General features: G+C 39.1%; 1 protein-coding gene across 1 annotated transcript; it reads right to left on the bottom strand.

Moving 5' to 3' along the window:
* Positions 1–852: 852 nt before the first annotated feature.
* ACTR10 (actin related protein 10) lies at positions 853–19890 on the bottom strand. The gene is made up of 13 exons (XM_070931655.1): positions 19725–19890; positions 17762–17834; positions 14039–14121; positions 12638–12746; positions 10450–10557; positions 8196–8263; positions 7289–7368; positions 6858–6893; positions 6334–6413; positions 6163–6236; positions 5109–5190; positions 2899–3100; positions 853–2092 (listed from the first exon to the last, which is right to left on the bottom strand). The coding sequence occupies exons 1-13, from the start codon at positions 19799–19801 to the stop codon at positions 1911–1913; spliced, it is 1254 nt and encodes a 417-aa protein (XP_070787756.1). The 5' UTR covers positions 19802–19890; the 3' UTR covers positions 853–1910.
* Positions 19891–21996: the final 2106 nt, after the last annotated feature.

Here is a 21996-nt window from a genome sequence, read left to right as displayed (position 1 = left end):
GCTATATTATTTCCCATAATCATGGTTTGATACAGGTAAAGATCAGGATAATATAGGATATAGACTTGTAATAAGAATATGGTCTTTTTCTTTTTACATAGCTTTACTTCTCCTATTATGGAAAAAAATGTGAGAAGAAAACTTTTTATTTGTGAAGGTAATTCATTGTGAATACTTCCTAGTTTGTTGAATACAGGTAGTCCTCAACTTACAACGGTGCATTTAGTGACCATTCAAAGTTACAACAGCACTGGAAAAAATGACCTTTTTTCATATTTACAACCATTGTAGCAGCCCTATGGTCACATAATCAAAAATCAGATGTTTGGCTACTGACTCATGACACTTGCAGTGTCCTGGAGTTGTGCGATTCCCTTTTGTGACCTTCTGACAAGCAAATACAATGGGGAAACCAGATTCACTTAACTAGATTACTAATTTAACTGCAATGATTCACTTAAGATATATGGCAAGAAAGGTCGTAAAATGGGACAAAACTTACTTAAGAAATGTCTCGCTTATCAACAGAAATGTTGGGCTCGTAAGCTGAGGCCTACCTATACTTCAGTATTTCCATCTCAAGAAGAAATTAAGGTATTATACACCATCTTTTAAGTCCCCCCCCCAAAAAAAAAACAAGAGGTAGAATCTGGTACATTTAAAGTTGATTAAGAAAACCACAATAAATTCTAGATAATGTTGCTTGAAACAGAATGAAACAAATTTTATTCAGCTTAACCCCACCAAAAAAAAAAAAAAGGATAGAAGAACCAGAGTGAAATAAGAGAAATGATTCTGTAGGCCTAGAACTCTACAGTGAAAGCAGAGATACAACCATATTTCGCAGACATGTTGATTTGGGACACTTTTAATATTTTTTTTAAAATTTGACAGGCCATATCATTTCTACATGAGAATATCATAATGAAATGTGTTAGATGACTTGCTCTTTCATAGGAAAATCAACATAACCAAAGCCATCGATGGTTCTAGTTCCAAGGATAAAAAGGAGGTGGAGATTTCTGAAAATGAGGGATTTTCCTAAATGCTAAATGTTTGCAAGATGCTATAAATATTGCTGGATTGAAGAGAGGGAAAGAATGTTTTTAAGTAAAATAAATTAAAGCAGCTGAAATTAAAATAAAACAACAGAGTAGACAATGAGCATTGATTGGTTAAATAAATGTTTTTAACATGTGAGTTAACTTTAAGCACTCTGGCTCCATTGTAAGTAAAAGATTATATCGTGATTGGCTTTTTATAAGGGATAGCTTCCTCTCTCTTTTTTTCAGGAACAAGGAAGAAGCCAATCCAGAAGTCGGTGAACATTTATTCCCAGAAGCCCCAGCCAACGCCGAGGGATGCTAGTGGCTCTCTTAATGTTTGTGAATTACAATAATTGTGGCTCTCCTAATGTTGTGAATTACATGTTCTAATTTATACGTGGTGTTGATAATCATCAAGAAGGCCCCTACTTGCCATTCCTTACCTTAACAAAAGCAAAAGCACTAAATTTCCAAGAAAATCCTCAAACTATTATGGATATTTTAAATCTATTTTAAGAGGCAACAGGTTTCAAATTAAACACAGCATTACATTTGGTGGAAGAACTCGTATGTGCAGCATCAGATGCCAAGCGAGCTTTAAAAAAGGTATCTACAGTATATACTTTAAATAACAGTAAAGGCTTGAGCACTTATGTTGATATCACTTGTGTATATAAACAAATATCACTGGGGCATCATCATAAGCCAATGTAACTGACAGAAAGGAACATAATCAGCCAAAATTGTGGCCAGTGCCCCAGAATTTAACTTGCAGATTTATCCAACGTATTACACTGAGCTCCGTAACAGTCCAACTTCAGGTAGATGAGGAAAAAAGGCAACGTCACAGTATGAACAAAACTGTTATTTCTCTGTGGAAAAAGCCCTTTTCATCAACGGTGGAGGTGTTTTTCCTACATCAAACATCATTTCCAAAGGAGGGTTATTGAGGCAGCACCAATCAGGGATACGTCCTGTCTGGTTGTAATATTCTTTTGAGACTGAACGACTGCCAAGAATGTCCTGAAGGGCTCCAAAAATGCCTCCTGTAATACAGAATAAGACACAGAGCTTAAAACATGGAGAAGCAAATCAAATGGTGGCAAGAGGGAAAAGTACAACCCAAGTTTTATTTTTGTGTATTTCTATTAGCCCAAGTAAGATCTTACTGTTTTTCCCTAGTCAATCTTGACTGAGAGTTTTTCATCTATATAATGATAATTGATATAATGATCCAATTCCTACAATAGAGATTCTGAGAAGCTGAATACCAAGAGCCTTGGTAGTACAAGGGTTTAAGGCACCCTGTTATTAAGCTGCTTAAGACCAGCTGCCTGCAATTACTGCAGGGTTCGAATCTCGCCAAGGCTCAAGGTTGACTCAGCCTTCCATCCTTTCTAAGGTAGGTGAAATGAGGACCCAGTTTGTGGGGGCAATAAGCTGACTTTGTATAAATATACAAAAGGATGAAGGCTATTGCTGAGCACTTTGTAAGCCGCCCTGAGTCTTCGGAGAAGGGCGGCATATAAATCAAATTAAAAAAATAAAATAAAAAAAAAATACCAATCAGAAATTAAACAGGGCTATAAAAAAATAAATATCAAGACCAAATATCTTGATAATCTCAGGAGCCGGCTCCTTCACCCAGTCATAGAACAGTTCCTGGCCCTAGTTCTACACCTCCTCAAGCCCTTTGGCGAAAGACTGAGGAAAAGATACTAAAATTTATAAAATATATTGTGCCCCTGTACCCAAGCTTTCCAGTCTCTGCTAGGAGTGGCATTGCAAAAGTTGCATACTGTGTGCAGGCTCACATAATTTCCACTCCGGTTCCCAGCTTTTGCAGACTAACCTCCTAACCATGCCACACAGTTTGGCTTGGCTGGTGGCGTGTGCACTCGGAAGGTCTTTGAGGCCAGGATCTCCTTGTACTTTGGCTTCTCCACCAGGTACCGTATTTCGGCCATTAATCTGTGCAGGAATCCTGGTAACATAGCTGTACCCCCAATTACTATCAGGTTTTCGGCCAGTTGTTTCCTAGTATCTATTGGGCACTGATAAAGGAGAAGAAGAAGAGAAAACATTTCAATTAGGCTACTAATTAACAAAATAACAGAATAACAGAATAACAAAGTTGGAAGGGACCTTGGAGGTCTTCTAGTCCAACCCCCTGCTTAATCAGGAAACCCTATACCATTTCAGACCAATGGTTGTCCAATCTCTTCTTAAAAACTTCAAACCTCATTCACAACTTCTGAAAGCAAGTTGTTCCACTGACTAATTATTCTGTCAGGAAAATTAAGCACGATCAAATATATAGCAACCCCCCCCCCCCACGCACACACACACTTGGCTTCCTACTTTAACTGCTTAATTTCCTGTGAGATTGCCTTTATCTACCAAGGCTTCTGACACTTTCTGTATTATATCGGGCTGTGGTGTATAGCTGGATATAGCTACTGTTGTGCGGGTGTGAGTTAGCAAGAGAGACAAAAAGGGGAGAGGAAGCTGACTCTAGGGGTACTGTGATGAGGATTAATGTATTGATCTGGCTGTTAGCCACGGCTGTTGTGGGGCAGAGAGAGAAAACATTCCCATTGGTCCAGCCTTGTACATATAGTCATGTGAAAAAGAAAGTACACCCTCTTTGAGTTCTGTGGGTTTACATATCAAAACATTAGCTGGATACCTGTGCTTCGCTACGAAACTATGTGATGGGGCTTGATAAATCGACACTTACAGCTTGAAAATTAATGAGTAGTTACAATCGTCCTCTCCTCTCCTCTCCCCCTTCTCTCCCTTGGCCTTGCCCCACAGAAGCCTCCCCTATCCTATCCCCTTCTGCCCCTCAGGCTTTCTATCCCCTTCTCTCCCTCAGGCTTGCCCCACAGAATCCTCCCCTATCCTATCCTCTTCTCTCCCTCAGGCTTTCTATCCCCTTCTCTCCCTCAGGCTTGCCCCACAGAATCCTCCCCTATCCTATCCCCGTCTCTCCCTCAGGCTTTCTAACCCCTTCTCTCCCTCAGGCTTGCCCCACAGAATCCTCCCCTATCCTATCCCCTTCTCTCCCTCAGGCTTTCTATCCCCTTCTCTCCCTCAGGCTTGCCCCACAGAATCCTCCCCTATCCTATCCCCTTCTCTCCCTCAGGCTTTCTATCCCCTTCTCTCCCTCAGGCTTGCCCCACAGAATCCTCCCCTATCCTATCCCCTTCTCTCCCTCAGGCTTTCTATCCCCTTCTCTCCCTCAGGCTTGCCCCACAGAACAGCTATGCTATTTTCAAGTTGGGAGGGGGAATAGAATGTCTAACTAATTACCATAAGAGCGTGTTATAATAATATAGGAAATACTAATGCTCTGATGGTTATTTCGAAAAATCCTTTCTTAATGAGCACCTAGAAGCCAAGAGGAACATATGTGGCAAATTTCAAGTTTGTAGGCTTTACGGTTCTGGAGATTTTATGATTACGGCGTGAGTGGTTTTCGCTTTTATATATATAAAATATCAGGAGATAGTAAAAATAATCTGGTCCTTAACATCTTAAAAGTAAGTAAATACAACCTCAGATGAACAACAACATATGACATATTACACCATGTCACCATGTATTTTACAAAAAGAAATCCACAATGGAAGAGCCACACATGAAAAAACTAAGTACACTTGATGACTCAATAGCATAAAGAAGTAAAGAGCCATAAAAGCTAGGCTGTTGGTCTGAACTCTGAGCTTGGCAATTTGACTGCAAACATTTCATCACCATTTGAGGAGACATCGTCAGTATCTCTGTATGTACTGACAATGTCTCCTCGAATGGTGACGAAACGTTTGCAACCGAATTGCCAAGCTCGGAGCTCAGGCCACAGCCCAACTACCAATCCGAGCTACTTATATTCAAATACATTTCAGGCATAAAAGCTTCCACAGCCTTGGTTTCTCTGTGTCATCATCACTCTTGTGGTCATGTCAGGGTGTCTGGGTAAAAAACAAACGAACCGCTATTAACAGAGCTTGCACACACATACTGTCTCACACACAGACAATCTTATCCAAATTGTGCTACCTCCATAAGAGAGTCCAATATTAAAGTAGCCACAGATTTCTCTTCATTGTCCTGCACAAAGAGTACTTCGACAACAGAATCTCTGTGAGAAAAAAAAGGAAGCCTTGAGTCATTTATTTATTATACTTATTTATTAAATGTGTTCATCACCTATCTCCCCGTGAGGCGACTCTAGGCGACTTTCAATGTTAATATGCAGAGAGTGAAGCTTGAATCTGTTTAGGAATCCAGAGGATATTACCTGTTCTGTCCTAGCTACCCAACTGATTTGAAAAGGATTATACTGACTAGAGAAAAGTACACAATCCTGTGTCAGGCTGTATGCAGCCCACCATGTGTTCAGATACAGCCTACATCAAGTCCCCCTCTTCCCATTCCGCTACCAAATTTGGTGGCCCAAATCTACCTGACCCATCTTTTCTCACTTCCCTACCCCCCCGACTCAGTGCTGCCCCTTGTACCCCTGTTGCCTTATTTGTGAATCTTCCTTCCCGCTCAAGGCCCTTGATCTCTCTACTTGCTTTCCATCCCAAACAGCAACACTCTCTGGGTAATAACATTCACTTAATTTGTATACTATCACTACTTTTTAAACTTTTTGATGTGGTCCCACTTGTTTGCAGTGTTGGTTCCTAAATCCCAATCAAAGGTTGGTAAGGCTTGATGAAATATATCTTGACAGTAGTGTAGGTTTGGAGCAGTGATGGGTTGCTCCCGGTTCGGTCTGGTTCTTGGGAACCGGTAGTAAAAGCGGCGAGAGGCTCCGCCCGGATGTCATCATGGATGATCTGCGCATGCGCAGAAGCGCACTTGAGCGAAGCAAACCACATGCACACTCCTGTTGCGAACCGGTAGTAAAGGTAAGTGGAACCCACCCCCTGGTTTAGAGCCAGACATTTCCCCTTGTGCAACACTTTTAACGCTTTCTGAATAAGAGAAGCTTGGACATCTATACATTCTGCTCTTGCCTAGCAAACAACATCCTGTTGAGAGGGACTTAAAAAATGTAATTGTCATTGCAAAAGTAATACAAGAAAGTGACCGTATTGCTAACCTGATTGATCCATTGATATGCAAAATCTTCTTTCCATCCAGTGGATAGTCTACATCTGGCGGTGGAGTCGGACGCTACAAAGGATAGAGGCACACTCGGAAAGTGAAACATTACATTTAAGTAATTACATTTGCTCTACTGAATTGAAACTTCTGTTTATTTCCAACATACCTCAGCGCTATCATTCATATCAAACTTTGCTGCCTGAATTTTCAGTCCCCGCTGGAGGTCACTCACAAAACAAGTGCGAACTTCAGAGAGATATAAAAATAGCCTTTAGATTGTCCTCCTTTGATATTTGTAAACCTCTTGTGAGATTTCTCCAAAAGAAATACTTTTGTACTGATATGATCTATCTTTTTGAATTATTCTCCTTTGCAAAGAGCCTCCTAGTGAGATGCATATCATGCTAGCAAGATTTGGAACAAAACTTTGGGGAAATGGATATAGTTGGCAGATTGTTCATTATGCACTGTGAACGAGAATGTAACATGAAGCAGCTGGTTTGTAAGATGGTAAGGAAAATTACACCTCAAAATGTCTGAGGCTGCAACATTAGCTGTTGCTGTTCAGATATATTTATGGAAGAAGCAGATTTAAAGTTATCCCACTATTTTATGAAAGTCTACTTCCATGCATTTAAAGATTTCTGGACAAAAACTAAACTAAAGTTTGGACAAAGAAACGTATTTTACCTTTTATGTCTTCTACAATGTCTTCTGGAACAGAACCTAAAATAGCAGAAATGCAATACATCTGGAATTAACACCTACCGAGGATACAAAATTCAAATGCAGACCATTCTGACAATTTAAGTGCAAGTTACCTAGGAAATTCTGCTTTAACGCAAATTAAACACACACATTGATAAGTCTAATAGTTCAATGATAAGGTTAAGAATTGCAACCAAGATATTTAAGGGTTTAGAGTGGAATACACTGAGATCAAGCATAACAATACTTTCCTGAATTAACACATTATTAGAAATAAGGGGATTCAGCATTGAAATTACTGCTTCTTAGGACAAGATTTGTCTGTCCGTCCATCCATCCATCCATCCATCCCCTATCCTCCCCCAGAACCACTAAGGTGAAAAGCAGTCTCCCTCTCCCAGCAGAGATCTTACCCATCACTAAGGCAAGGCTTTGTCCTTTGATGGCTCCTGTATCTACTGTACTTTGCTCCAGCAACTGGTACTCTAGTTCTCTAGAGAGTATTAAGGAGAACAGAAGATATTTAGGAAATATCTGGCATTGATTTCTGGCATTCATCCATCTCACATGATGCATTTGTACAATGGATGATTTTCAGCCTTCTGGCTTCATCAACTATGTAATGGTTAACATTTTGGAGAAGAGCCAATTGGGATGCAACATTTTCAGCCCTCTTAACACTGGTAGTAGTAGTGAAAGTGCTACACCTGTCCATTTATACTGAAGAATAATAAAGAATTATGGTAACCAGTAGTCATTAATGGCATCCTCCTTGTATTAGCTTGATCATCTTCTACATGCTGTCTATATTTATTACATCTTCTAAAAGTTAATCCTACAGCTAATCCCAACTATCTTCTGTATGAAAAAGCATAAAGCCCAAATTCTAGTATTATGCAGGAGAGATTTTCCTTATATAATGTCTAACTTGTATTTATATAAAAAAAGATAGGCTACCAAGTATCCACCCAACATCATGGACTACAATTATCATAATTCTCTTCCCATGTAATCCATGTAACCAGAGTGGATTAGAGCCGAGATCCAAAAGGTTTGGGAGCAGAATGTTGTCTGCTTCTCTTCCAAACACTTGTAGGATTGAAAAAAACCCAGTCCATCCTGGTTCCCACCTAGCAAAATCAATATTACTCAAAACCAGTGTTTCTCAACTTCAGCAGCTTTAAGATAGGTACTTAATTCTGAAGTCTCAGAATTTTGGGAATTGAAGTCCGCACATCTTAAATTTGTTGAGGTTGAGAAACACTGCCAAAGTAGTTGATCTTTCCTTAATAAATGCCTTGATATTTGCTATCAGCTTACTTGTGAATGGCTTTTCCTCCCAAAGGAAGAGCACCCCAGCAACTGAGTACAGGAATTCCTTCATAAATCTTCGAACAGTTAAGGATATTTTATTTCACAGTATTTCTTATTTAAAAGATGAGATACAAGCACCACACACAAATGTACGATTGCAGATGACAATATTACCAGAAGAGAAAATTCATTTTTGTTTCGGTGTTTTTACAATTAATTTATGTGGCCATCTTTTAATAGCAACCTTGGGCAGCTGAGATAGGAATTAAAGAGTCATGATACACTACAATTTTGGAACAATGGTTAAGTTTTTGACCTGAATATGCTTTCTTAAAAAAATTTTTTTTACTAGTTTTAATTTCATAATTTTAAATGAAGATACGCCTGCTTTTTCTGCAACAAGAATTACTTAAGTGAAGAAATTTTGCATGCAAGTATTTTATTTATAAATAAGTAGCATTAGCTTCAAATACATCAAATCTCCAAAGCCCTCGTAATTGTCACTGAATTGAAATAAAGCTGATTTTTAATCTCAGGCTTCATGAATGAAATCTGAGGCATGACTTGAAGATATATAAAGCAACCAATTTGTGGAAGCTAAAAAAAAAAAAGGCTGGATCTTTTCATTGCTTGGACAGGAGATGATGGAAGAATGATGGGATCTCTGAATGTGGCAATAAAAGCTTGTTTGGCTTTCTCTGCTCTCAACATCTCAAAACAGGCAGCTCGTGGAACACTCTTCAGGACAAGTGGAGTAACCCTACACAGTGGTGGGATTCAAATAATTGAACAACTGGTTCTCTGCCCTAATGATTTGCTGGGTGGGTGTGGCCATGGTGGACATGGCCAGGGTGCGTGACAGGTGCCTCCTGCACCCACCTCGAACCAAAAACGGGCTGCGGGAGGGACGCCACCCCCCGTGCCCCGTTTTGGACCTAGGCGGCCTCCCTGCACTTACTGGAAGCCAAAATGAGGTGCATGGGGACTCCTGGAAGGGGCGGGGCCAGCCAGCAATTTAACTACCGGTTCTCCTGAACCGGCTGAATCCCACCACTGAGCCTACATCTTTTTCAGTACCAACTGAAGAGTCTTTGTTTTTCTAACATTCAATTTCCGCCCCCCCCCCCGTTGTTAAGCAAGACAGTTCCCAACTGAATTTTACCTCATTTTACTACCTTTCTTGCCACAGCTGTTAAGTGAACCACTGCAGTTGTTCAGTTAGTAACACAGTTGTGAAGTGAATCTGGCTTCCCCATTGACTTTGCTTGTCAAAAGGTCGCAAAAGTTCATCACGTGACCCTGGAACATAGCATCTGTCATAAATATGAGTCAGTTGCCAAGCATCCGAGTTTTGATCACGTGACCACAGGGATGCTGCAATGGTTGTGTGTGTGATAAACGGTCATAGGCCACTTTTTTCAGTGCTGTGGTAACTTTGAACGGTTACTAAACAAACTGTTGTAAGTCGAGGACTACCTGTATTTTGTTGCCTTTTCTGTTATTTTATTACCATTTGACTTACACCCGTTCATTTGATGAGTTTAAAGTTACAGGGGTGCTGAAAAAAAGACTTACAACCAATTCTCAGTCTTATGACTGTTGCAGCATTACGTGATCAAACTTTGGGTTTGTATTTCTGATGTATGTATTTCTGATGGTTGCTGTATCCGGGGGTCTGGCGACCTTCCAAGGCAGCTTCTGACAAACAAAGCCAATGAGGGAAGCCAGATTTGCTTGATGACTAAATGATTGACTTAACTGTAATGTTGGTTTAACAATCAAGACAAAAAATGTTGTAAAATGGGACACTACTCACTTAACAACTGCCTTGCTTAGCAATGGAAATGTGCGTGTAGGGGGGTCAATTATGGTTGTAAATTGAGGACTATCTCTACATTTTATTTTCCTTTTATACTGCAGAATGCCCTGGGAATATTTTCAGTTTAAAGCAGGGGTGTCAAACCCGATCGCATTGCGGGCCATATTGTGACATATCACAATGTTGTTTGGCTTTGGGGAACCAGGGTGGGTGTGGCCTGCACGGGCCATACCTGGCCCGTGAGCCTCCAGTTTCACAGTCCTGGTTTAAAATGTAAATTGGCTTAAATAAAATAGGATATTTGACAAGGAAAGTAGGATATCTGACATGGAAAATCTTTTGCCCAGAAGTCAACTTAGTTAGTTCTGGGGAGTCCATTTTGTCGTGCTTAGGGTACTTGCTTCCTGACTGATAGGATTAAAAGAGATTTTAAAAAGATACAGGTAACACCAGGCTTTCTGTATAACCACAATCCAAAACCATTGCAGAATTAATTCCAAGTGTTAGAAGAGACATCAGATGACTTGGTGCAAACAACACTGAAGGAACCTAGAAGGAATACAAAAGTACAATTTTTAATATTCTGCAGGATGTCTGTGATCATTTGGACACACTGCCATTATCATCTGTATGCAGGAAATCCCACATTCAATATATCCTGAACTCCTGTCTCTGTTCCTTGAACTTGGACCAGCTTTTGGACCATCTTCAAGGGTCCAACTTGGACCCCCCACCATGCTGAGACCTTTGTGCTGTGTTCCAACAATGTTTCTGCCTGTTACTTTGGATTTTGATTACTTGAAACTCCTTCCAGGCCAAGCTTCCAAGGGATTTGGGACAACTCAAAACTGCATGTGACTATATACACGCCTAGCCTGCTCTTGCTGTAACTGCATAAACCAGATATAAGCTTTTTGCAGCTTAACTCTCTCTCTCCCTCTCCCTCCCTCTCCCTCCCTCTCTCTCTCTCTCTCTCTCTGTGTGTGTGTGTGTGTGTGTGTGTGTCTGTGTGTGTGTGTGTGTCACCTGGGACAGGACAAAGTCTAAATTAAAGCATCCCTGACACAAGGCTATATATTTTGTAACTGAATGTTTCCACTAAAGGAAAGTATGCCATAGATCGGGGATCCCCAACCTGTGGGCCATGCCTATTGGCCATGGGCCACATGATTAGCTTGTGGTCCCACTTGTACGAGCGCTCACAGCCTCACTTGCGCAAGCAAAGGGGGTTCACGTGCGCACATGCGCCTGCCCCTCCCACAAAACCATCCCCTTTCTCCCCTCCACCCACTCCGAGCCGCCAATCCAGAAAGATTGGGGAATTCTACCATATATAGTCCTCAACTTACAACAGCAATTGAAACCAGAAGTTCAATCATTAAGCAATGTGGTTCTAAAGAGTGACTGCATTGATTAGCAACAGCCAGCCCTGCAATCCTATTCCCACTAAGTAAATCCCATGGTTGTTGGATGAGACAACTTCCTATTGGCTTCCCACAACCAAGTCAATCTCTGAGGACGCCAGCAGACGTGGCAAGATTTGGGGAGATTGCAAGTCCCAGATGGCTTGCAAGCAGGCCATCAGGCAAGTAAGTGGTGCCTGATGGGTAGGGAAGGATCTGAGGTGATGCACGAAGCGATACGGAAAGACTAGGAGAGGATGCGCAGAAGTATGCAAGGGTGGCACAGCGAGGCTCAGGACAGTGCTTGACAGAGGCATGGTAAATGCCAGGGAGAATGCACAGGGAAGTGCAAGGGAAGTACAGTGCAGCATAGGGAGGGTGTGCGGCAAGGGTGTTGCAGCAAGGCTTGGGGAAAGTGCATGAGGGAGGCACAGTGAGAACTGGGGCAACGTTGCGCAAGAATAGAATTCTTTATTGGCCAAGTGTGATTGGACACACAAGGAATTTGTCTTGGTGCATACGCTCTCGGAGTACATAAAAGAAAAGATTAAAGGAAGACATGGCAAGGATTGGGGAGGGTGCACATGTGGTTAGCATAAGCCCAGAGGGCTGAGAGATGGTGCATGGGTGGAAAAGACTTATTCCAGCAACTTGTGACCTTCCCTGCCAAATTCCCCACTGAGTATCCTGGGGAGCAGGCAGGGAAACAGCAAATGTGATGACTGGGCTCTGTAATGTGTCATTAGTGCAAGCCAGTTGCCAAGTACCTAGACTGGGGTCATGTGACTGAGGGGAGGGCATTCTGGGATGTCTTGAACTCCAAGGACCAGTCGTAACCATCTTTTGATCATATGTTGAGGACTACCTTCAACAGATACAGATCCAGAATTTAGGACCCCTTAGTGACTGGGAAATTATTAAAAATTGGGTCATGGTTGCTTTAATTAAGGAGCCTGGATAGCTCTGCAGACAAGGCACTCAGCCTTCCATCCTTTCTAAGGTAGGTAAATTGAGGACCCAGTTTGTGGGGACAATAAGCTGACTTTGTATAAAATATACAAAAGTATGAAGGCTATTGCTTAACGCACTGTAAGCCGCCCTGAGTCTCCGGAGAAGGGTGGCATATAAATCAAATTAAAAAAAAAAAAATCACAGGTGAGTAAAGAAAATCTGACAACTGTTAAAATTGTCAGCTATAGCAAGCAAGTTGGAATGTGTTACTGTACCTCAAAATACTTGAATAGAACTTTTGTGAGCGTCTCTCTGAAATGAGAAGGGCACAATACAGATTCCACGATCACAACCCGACGGTCTCGGGGGTTTACCAGCAGATGCCTGAAAAATGAATGAATGTGATCAGAAAACCGAATAAAATTATTTGCCTTTGTGTACAAATTTATTACTTGCGCAGTTTTCAAGCAGATTACAATCCTAGGTAGAATTGCTTAGTTTAGGATGGGTTATTGTCTATAGGTTTTTATTAATGATTATTGTAAATTGCCTCAATGCCTTGTGATATGAGCCGTCTATAAATCCATGAATGAATAAAATACATTACAATGGAATAAATTTACCTAAGTACAATGAGGCTTAACTTTTGAATAGATATGCAAACAGATGAGAACCAAAACGATGAGCAATACCAGGTATTGGAATATTGACTGATAGGTCAGAAATTCAACTGGAAGGAGATATACTGCCTTCCCATTTTGATTGGCTTTAGACAAATATTCTATAATGGGAAGATTAACACATGCCTGAGCTTCAGAGAAGCAAGTATATTGAGGTTGATGTTTAATTTCAGATATATTTGCCTATATTCATTTTTTTTAGTGTTGAAGAGAAATCCAGATTTGAAGGGGAAAAAATGGTTCAGAGTAAGCATAGGTCAACAGCTCCTTAAGAAAGTTTTACCTTAGCTAGAAAGCAGTTACAAAATCCTAGAAAGATCTGTGCTTGATGCTTACGTAAATGTATGAATTTATATGGTGAAATGACATTCACATTTTTACTCATATTTAAAACCACATCTTGTCTCTTTTTATTTTTATGAACATTTTAAAAGAGAAAGGCATTCTGTCTTTTTTAAGCCAGATTGATCAACAGAGAAATGATAATTTTTAAAAAGGCTTGTAAAAACAAGCTTATGACTTGGGCCTATAAACCATAAAAGTGAAGTGAGCAATTGGGGTCACTAATCAGGCTTAGCCAATTTGTTAAGTAAATTACAAGAGCTGGACTCATAATCAAGTTAGCTTATATGCAAATAAAATGTATGATAGCTTGACCCTAGCAGTGATGTTGGGTTTCAGATTGTCGCATCAGAGTATTGCAAACCAAGATGATTATAATAAATATTTATATTGGTTGATGTTTAAGAAGGTGAGCAAGCATAGGCTTATTAGATATCAAAAGTCTGATACAATTCTAAGAACACACACTACAGATTTTGGATAGTGGCTATATAGTAGTATCAAATCCTAGGATAGGAAATGGAAGCTTTGTAATACATAACACAGCCATAATCATATTTTACTTAATCCAATATCTAAGCAATCTCTTTGCAAAACTTGGGGCTACCCACCCCAACAACCCATCACATAAATATTTAGTGCAGTATCTCCTACCTGAAATAAAGCATGTGAATGAATTCCTTCAGGTATGAATACAATTCTTCTGTATTGATGTTATATTGAACAATTCTGATAGGCTGTGAGTTTAGAAAAAAACATAGTTTTAAATATTTTAAAATTTATTTAGCATTTGTTGATTATTATATGCACAGACAATCCATTTAAGTAATGATAGATTTATGAATTTTATGAATAAGTCTCTGTTGGGGAATGTCCAGCCCGGGGGGGGGGAGAGTAACTGCAAGAGATCCAGAACTGACCCTCCCAAAACTCCCTGGAACCTTATCTATCTGTTCCTGAGGCAAGCAGTCTGGGGAGATTCCTGTATTACAGGCAGAATACACTAAAGCAGTTAGCTTAAACTCAATACATGTAGATCTGGTTGTTTGCGCTTAACAATATCACATATTAATAATCCAATGCTACCATACAACCAACAAAGGTTCTTTATCTCAGCCTGGCACTTTGTTGTACAGTTGTAATATTACTTCTATGCGTATCAAATTTTAGATGGGAGGCTGTGTAATATTATGATTGTCAGTCCGCAACCAAGAAAGTTGCTTGTAAGGTTTACATATGGAGCCATGTTTTGCCATGTTCTGCCTGGACTGCAGCTTCCTGACCTGAATATAATTTTCAATAAGGACATTGAGATATTCTGAGTTTCGACTTCCGGTGGCTCCGTGATCACCGAAGGATGCTCCTTTAGGAGCTCCAGCCCCGTGATTCCATTTGCCGCTAGAACAGCGAAAATCAGCTGTCTAGCGGCTTGAAACTCTCCCCCCGGGGAAAAGGGGGAGAGAAGAGCAGAGGGGTTTGGGTAGAGCTCCCCTAGACCCCCAGGTTTTTCTTTTTAAGCCTGGGGTTTGCAGGGTGAGAGTTCCCTGAAAGCTCTTCAGTGCTCTGGATCCGGGACGAGTCTGCTTTATGTAGAACGTGGCATCACGACCACACCAGCATTAGCAACTCAATTTTAAGGGAAGAAATTTTGGACTTAAAAGCTGGCAGAGCAAATACAGGAGAAACGAAAATTGCAAGTACTAAACTTTAACTCCAAAATCTATCACTTCCCTCTGAATCTCTGTGGTAGAAAGGGAAAGTAAGATGGCGTGCGTTTCTAATGGGGCGTGGAAAAGTGAAACTTAGATACAAAGTATTATGTGGTGTTGAAAGCCCCTGTTTAAAAGAAGAGGATTTTATTTTAAAAGGAGAAGGATTTAAAAATTATATCTAAGGGGAAAAAAAATGGCTGGATTTTTTAAAAATGATGAAGGCTCACAAATGCTGACTGTGGATCTTTTGGAAGAAGTTTTGGAATCATTTGCCTCTGTGTTCGTGGAAAGAATTGAAGGGTTTCTTAAGAAGGATTTTACTCAAATCCCAAACAAGGATATAAGTGAAGAGGAGGCGGAAGAAAAAACCCAATTTATTGTGCCTTTGGAAAATGAAATAGAGGCTTTTCAAATTGAGAGAAAGGAGCAGAGAGGCTTGAAGGAGTGTAACCAGGAAAGATTGAGAGATATTCCTCCAGAGGTTCTGATATAGGCAAATGGAGAATTGTCAGGAGGTGTTGGGATTTTTTATACAAAAAGGAAGATTTGAAGTGGAACTTTACAACTTTGTTGCAGGGATGGATTTTCAATTGCAGTTAAAGAGGTGTTCTTACTGAGAGGAAGAGAACAGGATTGTGGTGGAGGAGTAAGACTGGAGAAGAAAGAAAGAAAGAAGAAAGTTTGTAAAAAAGCCAAAAAAAATGGAGGAGAGAAAAATTCTCGAAAATAAAAGCAGGGGGAGGAGCAATGCTGAAGAAGAAAGTATTATTGAAGAAGAAGGACTGGAAAAAATATAGAAAGAAAGGAAGATTAATTTCTTTTGGGGAGAATCTTAGTAATAAATCTGGAAAGTTTATTGAAATTAGTATTTTTTAAGACAATGATATAAAGGAAGTGTTTTATTATATTTAGCTTTGGATATAATTTAAGGGATAGCCTTCTGAGGGCTATATTTTGAAGAATGTTTTATTGAAGTAAAAATGTTTAATTAAAAATGGATAGCTTTTTAAAAGTTATTGAGGTATCCAAATGCTTAATTTAAAATTTAATGGATAGCTTCCTGAAAGTTTTGAAACTTATATATTGAAGAATGAATTTAAGATTTAGAAATAACTTAACCCAATGGATTAACAGTATCATTAAGGTTGTATTCTGAAGAATGTTTTATTACAATCAGAAATTAGCAAGTGGTTTATGAATGACCAAAGAGGATAAATGTTTAATTTAGAATTTTACTAGGGAGTAATGCTGAAAAAGAAGGTATGGAAAGGATTTTAGTAATAAATGTGAAATGTGATAAGAGAATTTATAAAAGGAAGGTTGATGAATAACTTTTAAAAGGAGAGTTAAAAGAATGTGAGGGAGTTTTGAATCTTTTAGTAAATTAGCATATTTTAGCTTAGGTTTGTTAAATGTTATACCCTGTTTTTACTCTGGGAAGTCAGGGGTGTGTGGGGAGGGGGGGTTGAAGGTTGTGGGGGGTTGAAAATTTTTTAATAAAATAAAAAGATAGATAAGTGTATTAATAGAGAAGTAAGAAATGTGGGGGAAATGTTATAATAAATGAAATGATATTAAGATATGATAAATATTGGAGGAGTAAGAAGACACAAAAGATGTATTTAGATGACACATTGAATGATTGATTATGTATTGTTTGCTTGTTTGTTTATAAAAGAAAAACTTTTTTTTATAAAAAAAAAAAAGAGATATTTTGAGTTTCCTATTTTCCTAACCATCTTCCATAGCTTCATGTGGTCAAAACAATAAAATGAAACACATATTGACATTTCAATTTGTTTTTTCCAATGTGAAAATTTTTTTTAATGTTTAAAAAAGTTCCACTTGCAATAAAATGTAACCTTAATGAAAACCTTTGAATGTAAATGAAAACTTGCTTTCTTAAGACTTTTTAATTTTAAAGCAATCATAAACAGAGTACTATAAATAGTGGTAAAGAGGACAAGAGTGACTCTTCTGACCTAGGAGGAAAGACCAAGTTACCAAAGAGACCTAATACTTCAAGGAAAAGACTCCTAGCAAACTATTAGCACATTAACTCCTCCCGTAACAGAGATCAAGTGATCGCATTTTTTGTAATGTCATTAAAAGTACAGAGACCCTCTTAACATACTTTTGCTGCACAATAACTATATTTATTTTGAACTTTATTCCTCATAAATCAACATTTAAGTATTTTGTAACCTATATACTCCTGAAGCCTTTACTGTCATTTCTTGGCTCTCAAAGCTTAGGCTTCAGTGATTTACCGTATCAATAAATATTACACTTACACAATTGTTTGGATTCTTTCCAATTCTTTTGATAAGTTCACTTGTTGCTGTTTCTACCCCATCATTCACTTAGGGTATATCATGTCTCTTATTCCTTAGTCATTTCCAAAGCCATTCTGAAAATCTGGGAAATCCCTTTCCATATTGGGCTCTAATCTGCATTGGATGATCCTAAACATTATTTTGCTAGCGTGGGAAATTAAGTATACTGTTTGTATACTTGTATAATCTGCATACTGTATTGGTAGGTAGACAGAACTTTTCTAATCTGTTAGCCACATTCTCAGATTTGCTAGCATAGTTAAGAGCATATTGGCAATTTCCACCATTTGTTCTGATACTCATATAATTATATTTTCTTAAAAGATTACCTTTGAAACACCAGGTTTCTTTATTTCACTAGGTATGACACATCTGGGTCCTGTTTCTCCTGCAAAGCCACATCTAGAAAAATTAAAAATATTAGAATACATACATATTCAAAACAACAAAATGGCCTGCACCGATTTGGTAATCCTACTAAGAACCAATTTAAATACTTCATGCCAGAAGCAAACTAAAACTAATTTTTTCTGAATCCGAAGTAATATTAAAAACAACCTAAGAACTTTTATATATCCAAGAGTATTGGAACATTTCCCCCTTTTTATTTTGCAGTATAGCACATATTCTACAACTACACTTAAGGGAAGAACATGATAACATTTAAAATATCATTATAGGCATGGTTTAGAAAAAAATATCTTGGCTAGAAATTTAAAAATTTATGGCTTTAAAAATAGAAAAAACTAGTTAAAGAATTGATGGCGTTAATTCAACACAGTTTAACACAATAAATTAACGTACTCTAATAGATTAATAGACTCTGTATGGCTCACGTTATTCTCAATCATGGTCCTGATTCATGGTTCTTCTAAGGCTAAACCTAAGAACCTATCTTTTGCAGCCATTGCAACAATGGCTAGCTGGAATTTTAAAAGAACAATTAGCTATAATTTCAAGTTCTGAACAAGTGATAATCAGAAACACTGATTAGTATGGTGAACTGCACTATAAAGCTAGGGCTTAGTATTCTGTTAACATGGTAAGCGGCTGGGTTTACATTTCATACTACCTGGGGTGTCAAACTGGTGGCCTGCGGGCCGGATGCATCATGTGCAGGCCACGCCTACCTCAGTTCCGTGAAGGGGAAAAATACCATGCTACGTGATGGCAACGTAACACTGCGAGTTTGACACCCGTGTACAAAACCGAACACTCACATTAGTTAATGCGATGTATAACTTCAGTCATTTTAAGCCATGATATAGCTTCAAATTGTATGAATCTGCAGTACTACATTTTCCCACAAACCATAGCTTATGCAATTCAATCACAGTATGTCTGCTTTACATGACACATGACAAACAGAATTTTAAACCCAGATTCTTTACTCACAACTTACTCAGATAACAGGAACTCAGTTCTCTTTTCTCTCTCCCTTCTCTTTTATAATACTATGCATTTTACAGTGTACCAATACATAAGTGCATTGATGATGTTACCTAGATTAGTAATAAAACATCTAGAAGAAAACAACCAAGTTCAGAAAGCACCACACTACATCATGCACCACATTGCATAAGCAATGTGTCTCAATCTGGAATATTTCTGAGCAGAATCAGGCAAGATGGTCAATCAATCCCTGGTCAATTAATAAGTACAAGTTTCAACACTAGAACTCTGTGGCTGGGTTTGCCCCTAGACTAAATATGGTGGTTAGCTAGGGTAATGTAACTTAAAGCACCCAACTATTATGATTGATAGCTGTGGTTTTGGAAATTCAGCAAATAAATTAATTCAATAAATTGTGGTTCAATTAACTGTAAACACATTGTACAAAGGCAACCCCAGCTAGTCTTAAGTCATGAACTCTCAAGCTAAGTTCTTGCACTGCAGCATAAGGGTTCATCAGATTTTGGGCTAACATATGCAAAACAGCTATTATGGATAGAAAGGAGTAGTTTATGGTCAACGATTCTGGAAATGCAATCTGCACTTATTTATTCTATGAAGCAGGATTAAGGACCCAGATCAGTAATGAGTAAATCCAGATCAGTAATGAGTAAACCTATCCTTTCATTCAACCACTTGGGAAAAAAATGAGGCGATGGTGGCGGCGGAATACAATTGCAACGCGCAATGGGAGCAAAAAGAATGCATAGCAATGCGATATAAAACCAATTGATAGATAAAAAACGACGGCGAGAGAGAACACAGGTGCACAGTCACAAAAAGCTGGGCTAAGGTGATTTGGCAGAAAGAAAGAAAAAAAAAGGAAGGGAACTATCTTACTTGGTGAAGGCCGCGCCCAGATCGATCACCACGGCGGTTTTTTCCCCGCCGCTGCCGAGGCCCTCGTAAAGCGGCATTGCAGCGACTCCCTCGCTGAGAGGGAAAAGGATGAGCGAACAAAAGAACCAAAAAAAAAACAAAAGGTGGGATAGGAAAAACAAGGAGGATGAGGGCTTTCTTTCCCGGCCGGCGCGTGACGCTGAATGGCCGAGAGAGGCAGGCGGGGTCCTTCCATTGTAGTCGGCGCGCAAATAAGTTGTCTGTTTTTGCGCCTGGTCTCAGAAATTATTTGGCGATTGTGTGGCTTGTTCATAGGGCTTTTTTTCTTCTTTTCTTTTCTTTTTTCTTTCCCGCTTTCATTGCTACTCGCTCTCTCCCGGATCCCAGATTCTCTCCTGCCTCCCTTTCCTAGGGCATAAAATGGTTAGAGATGGGGAACAAGCAATTGATACCCCAGGGGCAGTGGTGAAATCCAAATTTTTTTTACTACCGGTTCTGTGGGCGTGGCTTGGTGGGCATGGCTTGGTGGGCGTGGCAGGGGAAGGATACTGCAAAATCATCATTTCCACCACATCCAGGGGAAGGATACTGCAAAATTCCCATTCCCTTCCCACTCCTGGGGGAAGGATATTGCAAAATTTCCATTCCCACTGTACTCTGGGGCCAGTCAGAGGTGGTATTTGCCGGTTCTCTGAACTACTCAAAATTTCCGCTACCTGTTCTCCAGAACCTGTCAGAACCTGCTGGATTTCACCCCTGCCCAGGGGTATCACCTTTCTGCTTACACTTGGTGATTCTCAAACCTTAAGATTTTATTGGTGTTATAAAACAGTATTTTTTTTCATTATTGAAATTATTCTGTAGCTCGCACTGAAACTCTCTTTTGGAGATGAAAAGGAAATGCCAAGTGCATGGTGAGACCGGTCTGGGAAGAGATAGGAATGGGACATGATGTAGCAGCCTTGCTGAAAATAACAGGCGTGAGCTTCACAGACAAAACGCTTTTCCTACATATGAGCAAGGCCAGTGAATAGGTTAATTTGAAAAATAGAAGCTGTATTTAATCAGATTTGTTTATAGAGAACAAACAAGTGAGTAGTACATCAACTATTATTGCCTTCCCAGTGGGTGATAGAAAGGGAGAAAGAAAATAAAGGTGAGGAATTATGGCTTATCAAATTAGGAACAGCAAGAATTCTTCAGAAGACTGCAGTACTTTTTCTTAGCTTAGGGAAAAAAACAAGGAGGCATATCATAGATAATAGATAAAATTATGGATGGCAGAGAGGAAAGATATAGTGTCTTTATTAAATGTATATGTTGTCAGATTTCTAGTGACTCTGGTTGGTTTACAATGTTAAAAACATTTGAGATTAAACAAAATGCAAAACAACAACAAACAAACCAAAGCCAACACAAAAGACAATGCAAACAAAACAAAACTTGGAGAGGAGCAAAAAGGAAGAAAGGGGGACATTGTCATCATTGCCAAAGGCTTGAGCAAAGAGTCAGGCTCTTTAGGGTGCTTCAAAATACCAATAGGTAGGAGCTGTTCAGATTTTAGTCTTAATTCTAGAGGGCAAGTGCTACTATGGAGAAGATGTATGTTTGGTCCAGACAGATAGACTTGTTTAATCTATGAAATTGACAGGCATGAGCAACCAGACCCACACATGCAGAGTTCAAGCTAGTTTTTATGTTCTGCCAATAATACAGGAATCTCCCAAAATTGGCAGCCTTCCCTTGGAAACAGATAAGGCTTCAGGGAACTCACCAGGGGTCATTTCTAACCCTTTTGCATTTGCACAGTGATTCCAGGCTAACTGCTTGAGCCCTCCTCTATGCCAGGTTAGATGCTTCCCAACAGAAAAAAAATGGAGTCTTTCAGTGATGCTGAATGGTGGAAGATTGGAAATACAGCATATACCTTAAAATACAATCAACAGTATTAACAAACAACAAACAAAGTATATATAATGTATATAAGTACACATATATACAAAAACTTATTTTCCTTTTGTATTTGTATTTATTGTATTTTAAGGTTGTGAATGTTTTATACAACTTTATTTTTTTAAAATCTAATAAAGTTTTTTTTTTTAAAAAAAGGAAATACAGCATATAATTGTGTTATTTAGTATGCTTTACAGAATTAACCATCATTCATTTGGCTCACATAACATCTTAACTTGGAGTGGGAAATCAATTGGCCATATGCAATTTCCAGAATACCCTGAGAGGATCCAAATGTATTAATGTGGACTATGGTGCA

This window comes from Pituophis catenifer, unplaced genomic scaffold, assembly GCF_029215685.1.
Source record: "Pituophis catenifer annectens isolate HBS135680 unplaced genomic scaffold, rPitCat1.0.hap2 SCAF_1, whole genome shotgun sequence".
Lineage (NCBI taxonomy): Eukaryota > Metazoa > Chordata > Lepidosauria > Squamata > Colubridae > Pituophis > Pituophis catenifer.
Note: the sequence above shows the minus strand (reverse complement) of the source record. Positions and strands in the feature narration are given on the sequence as shown.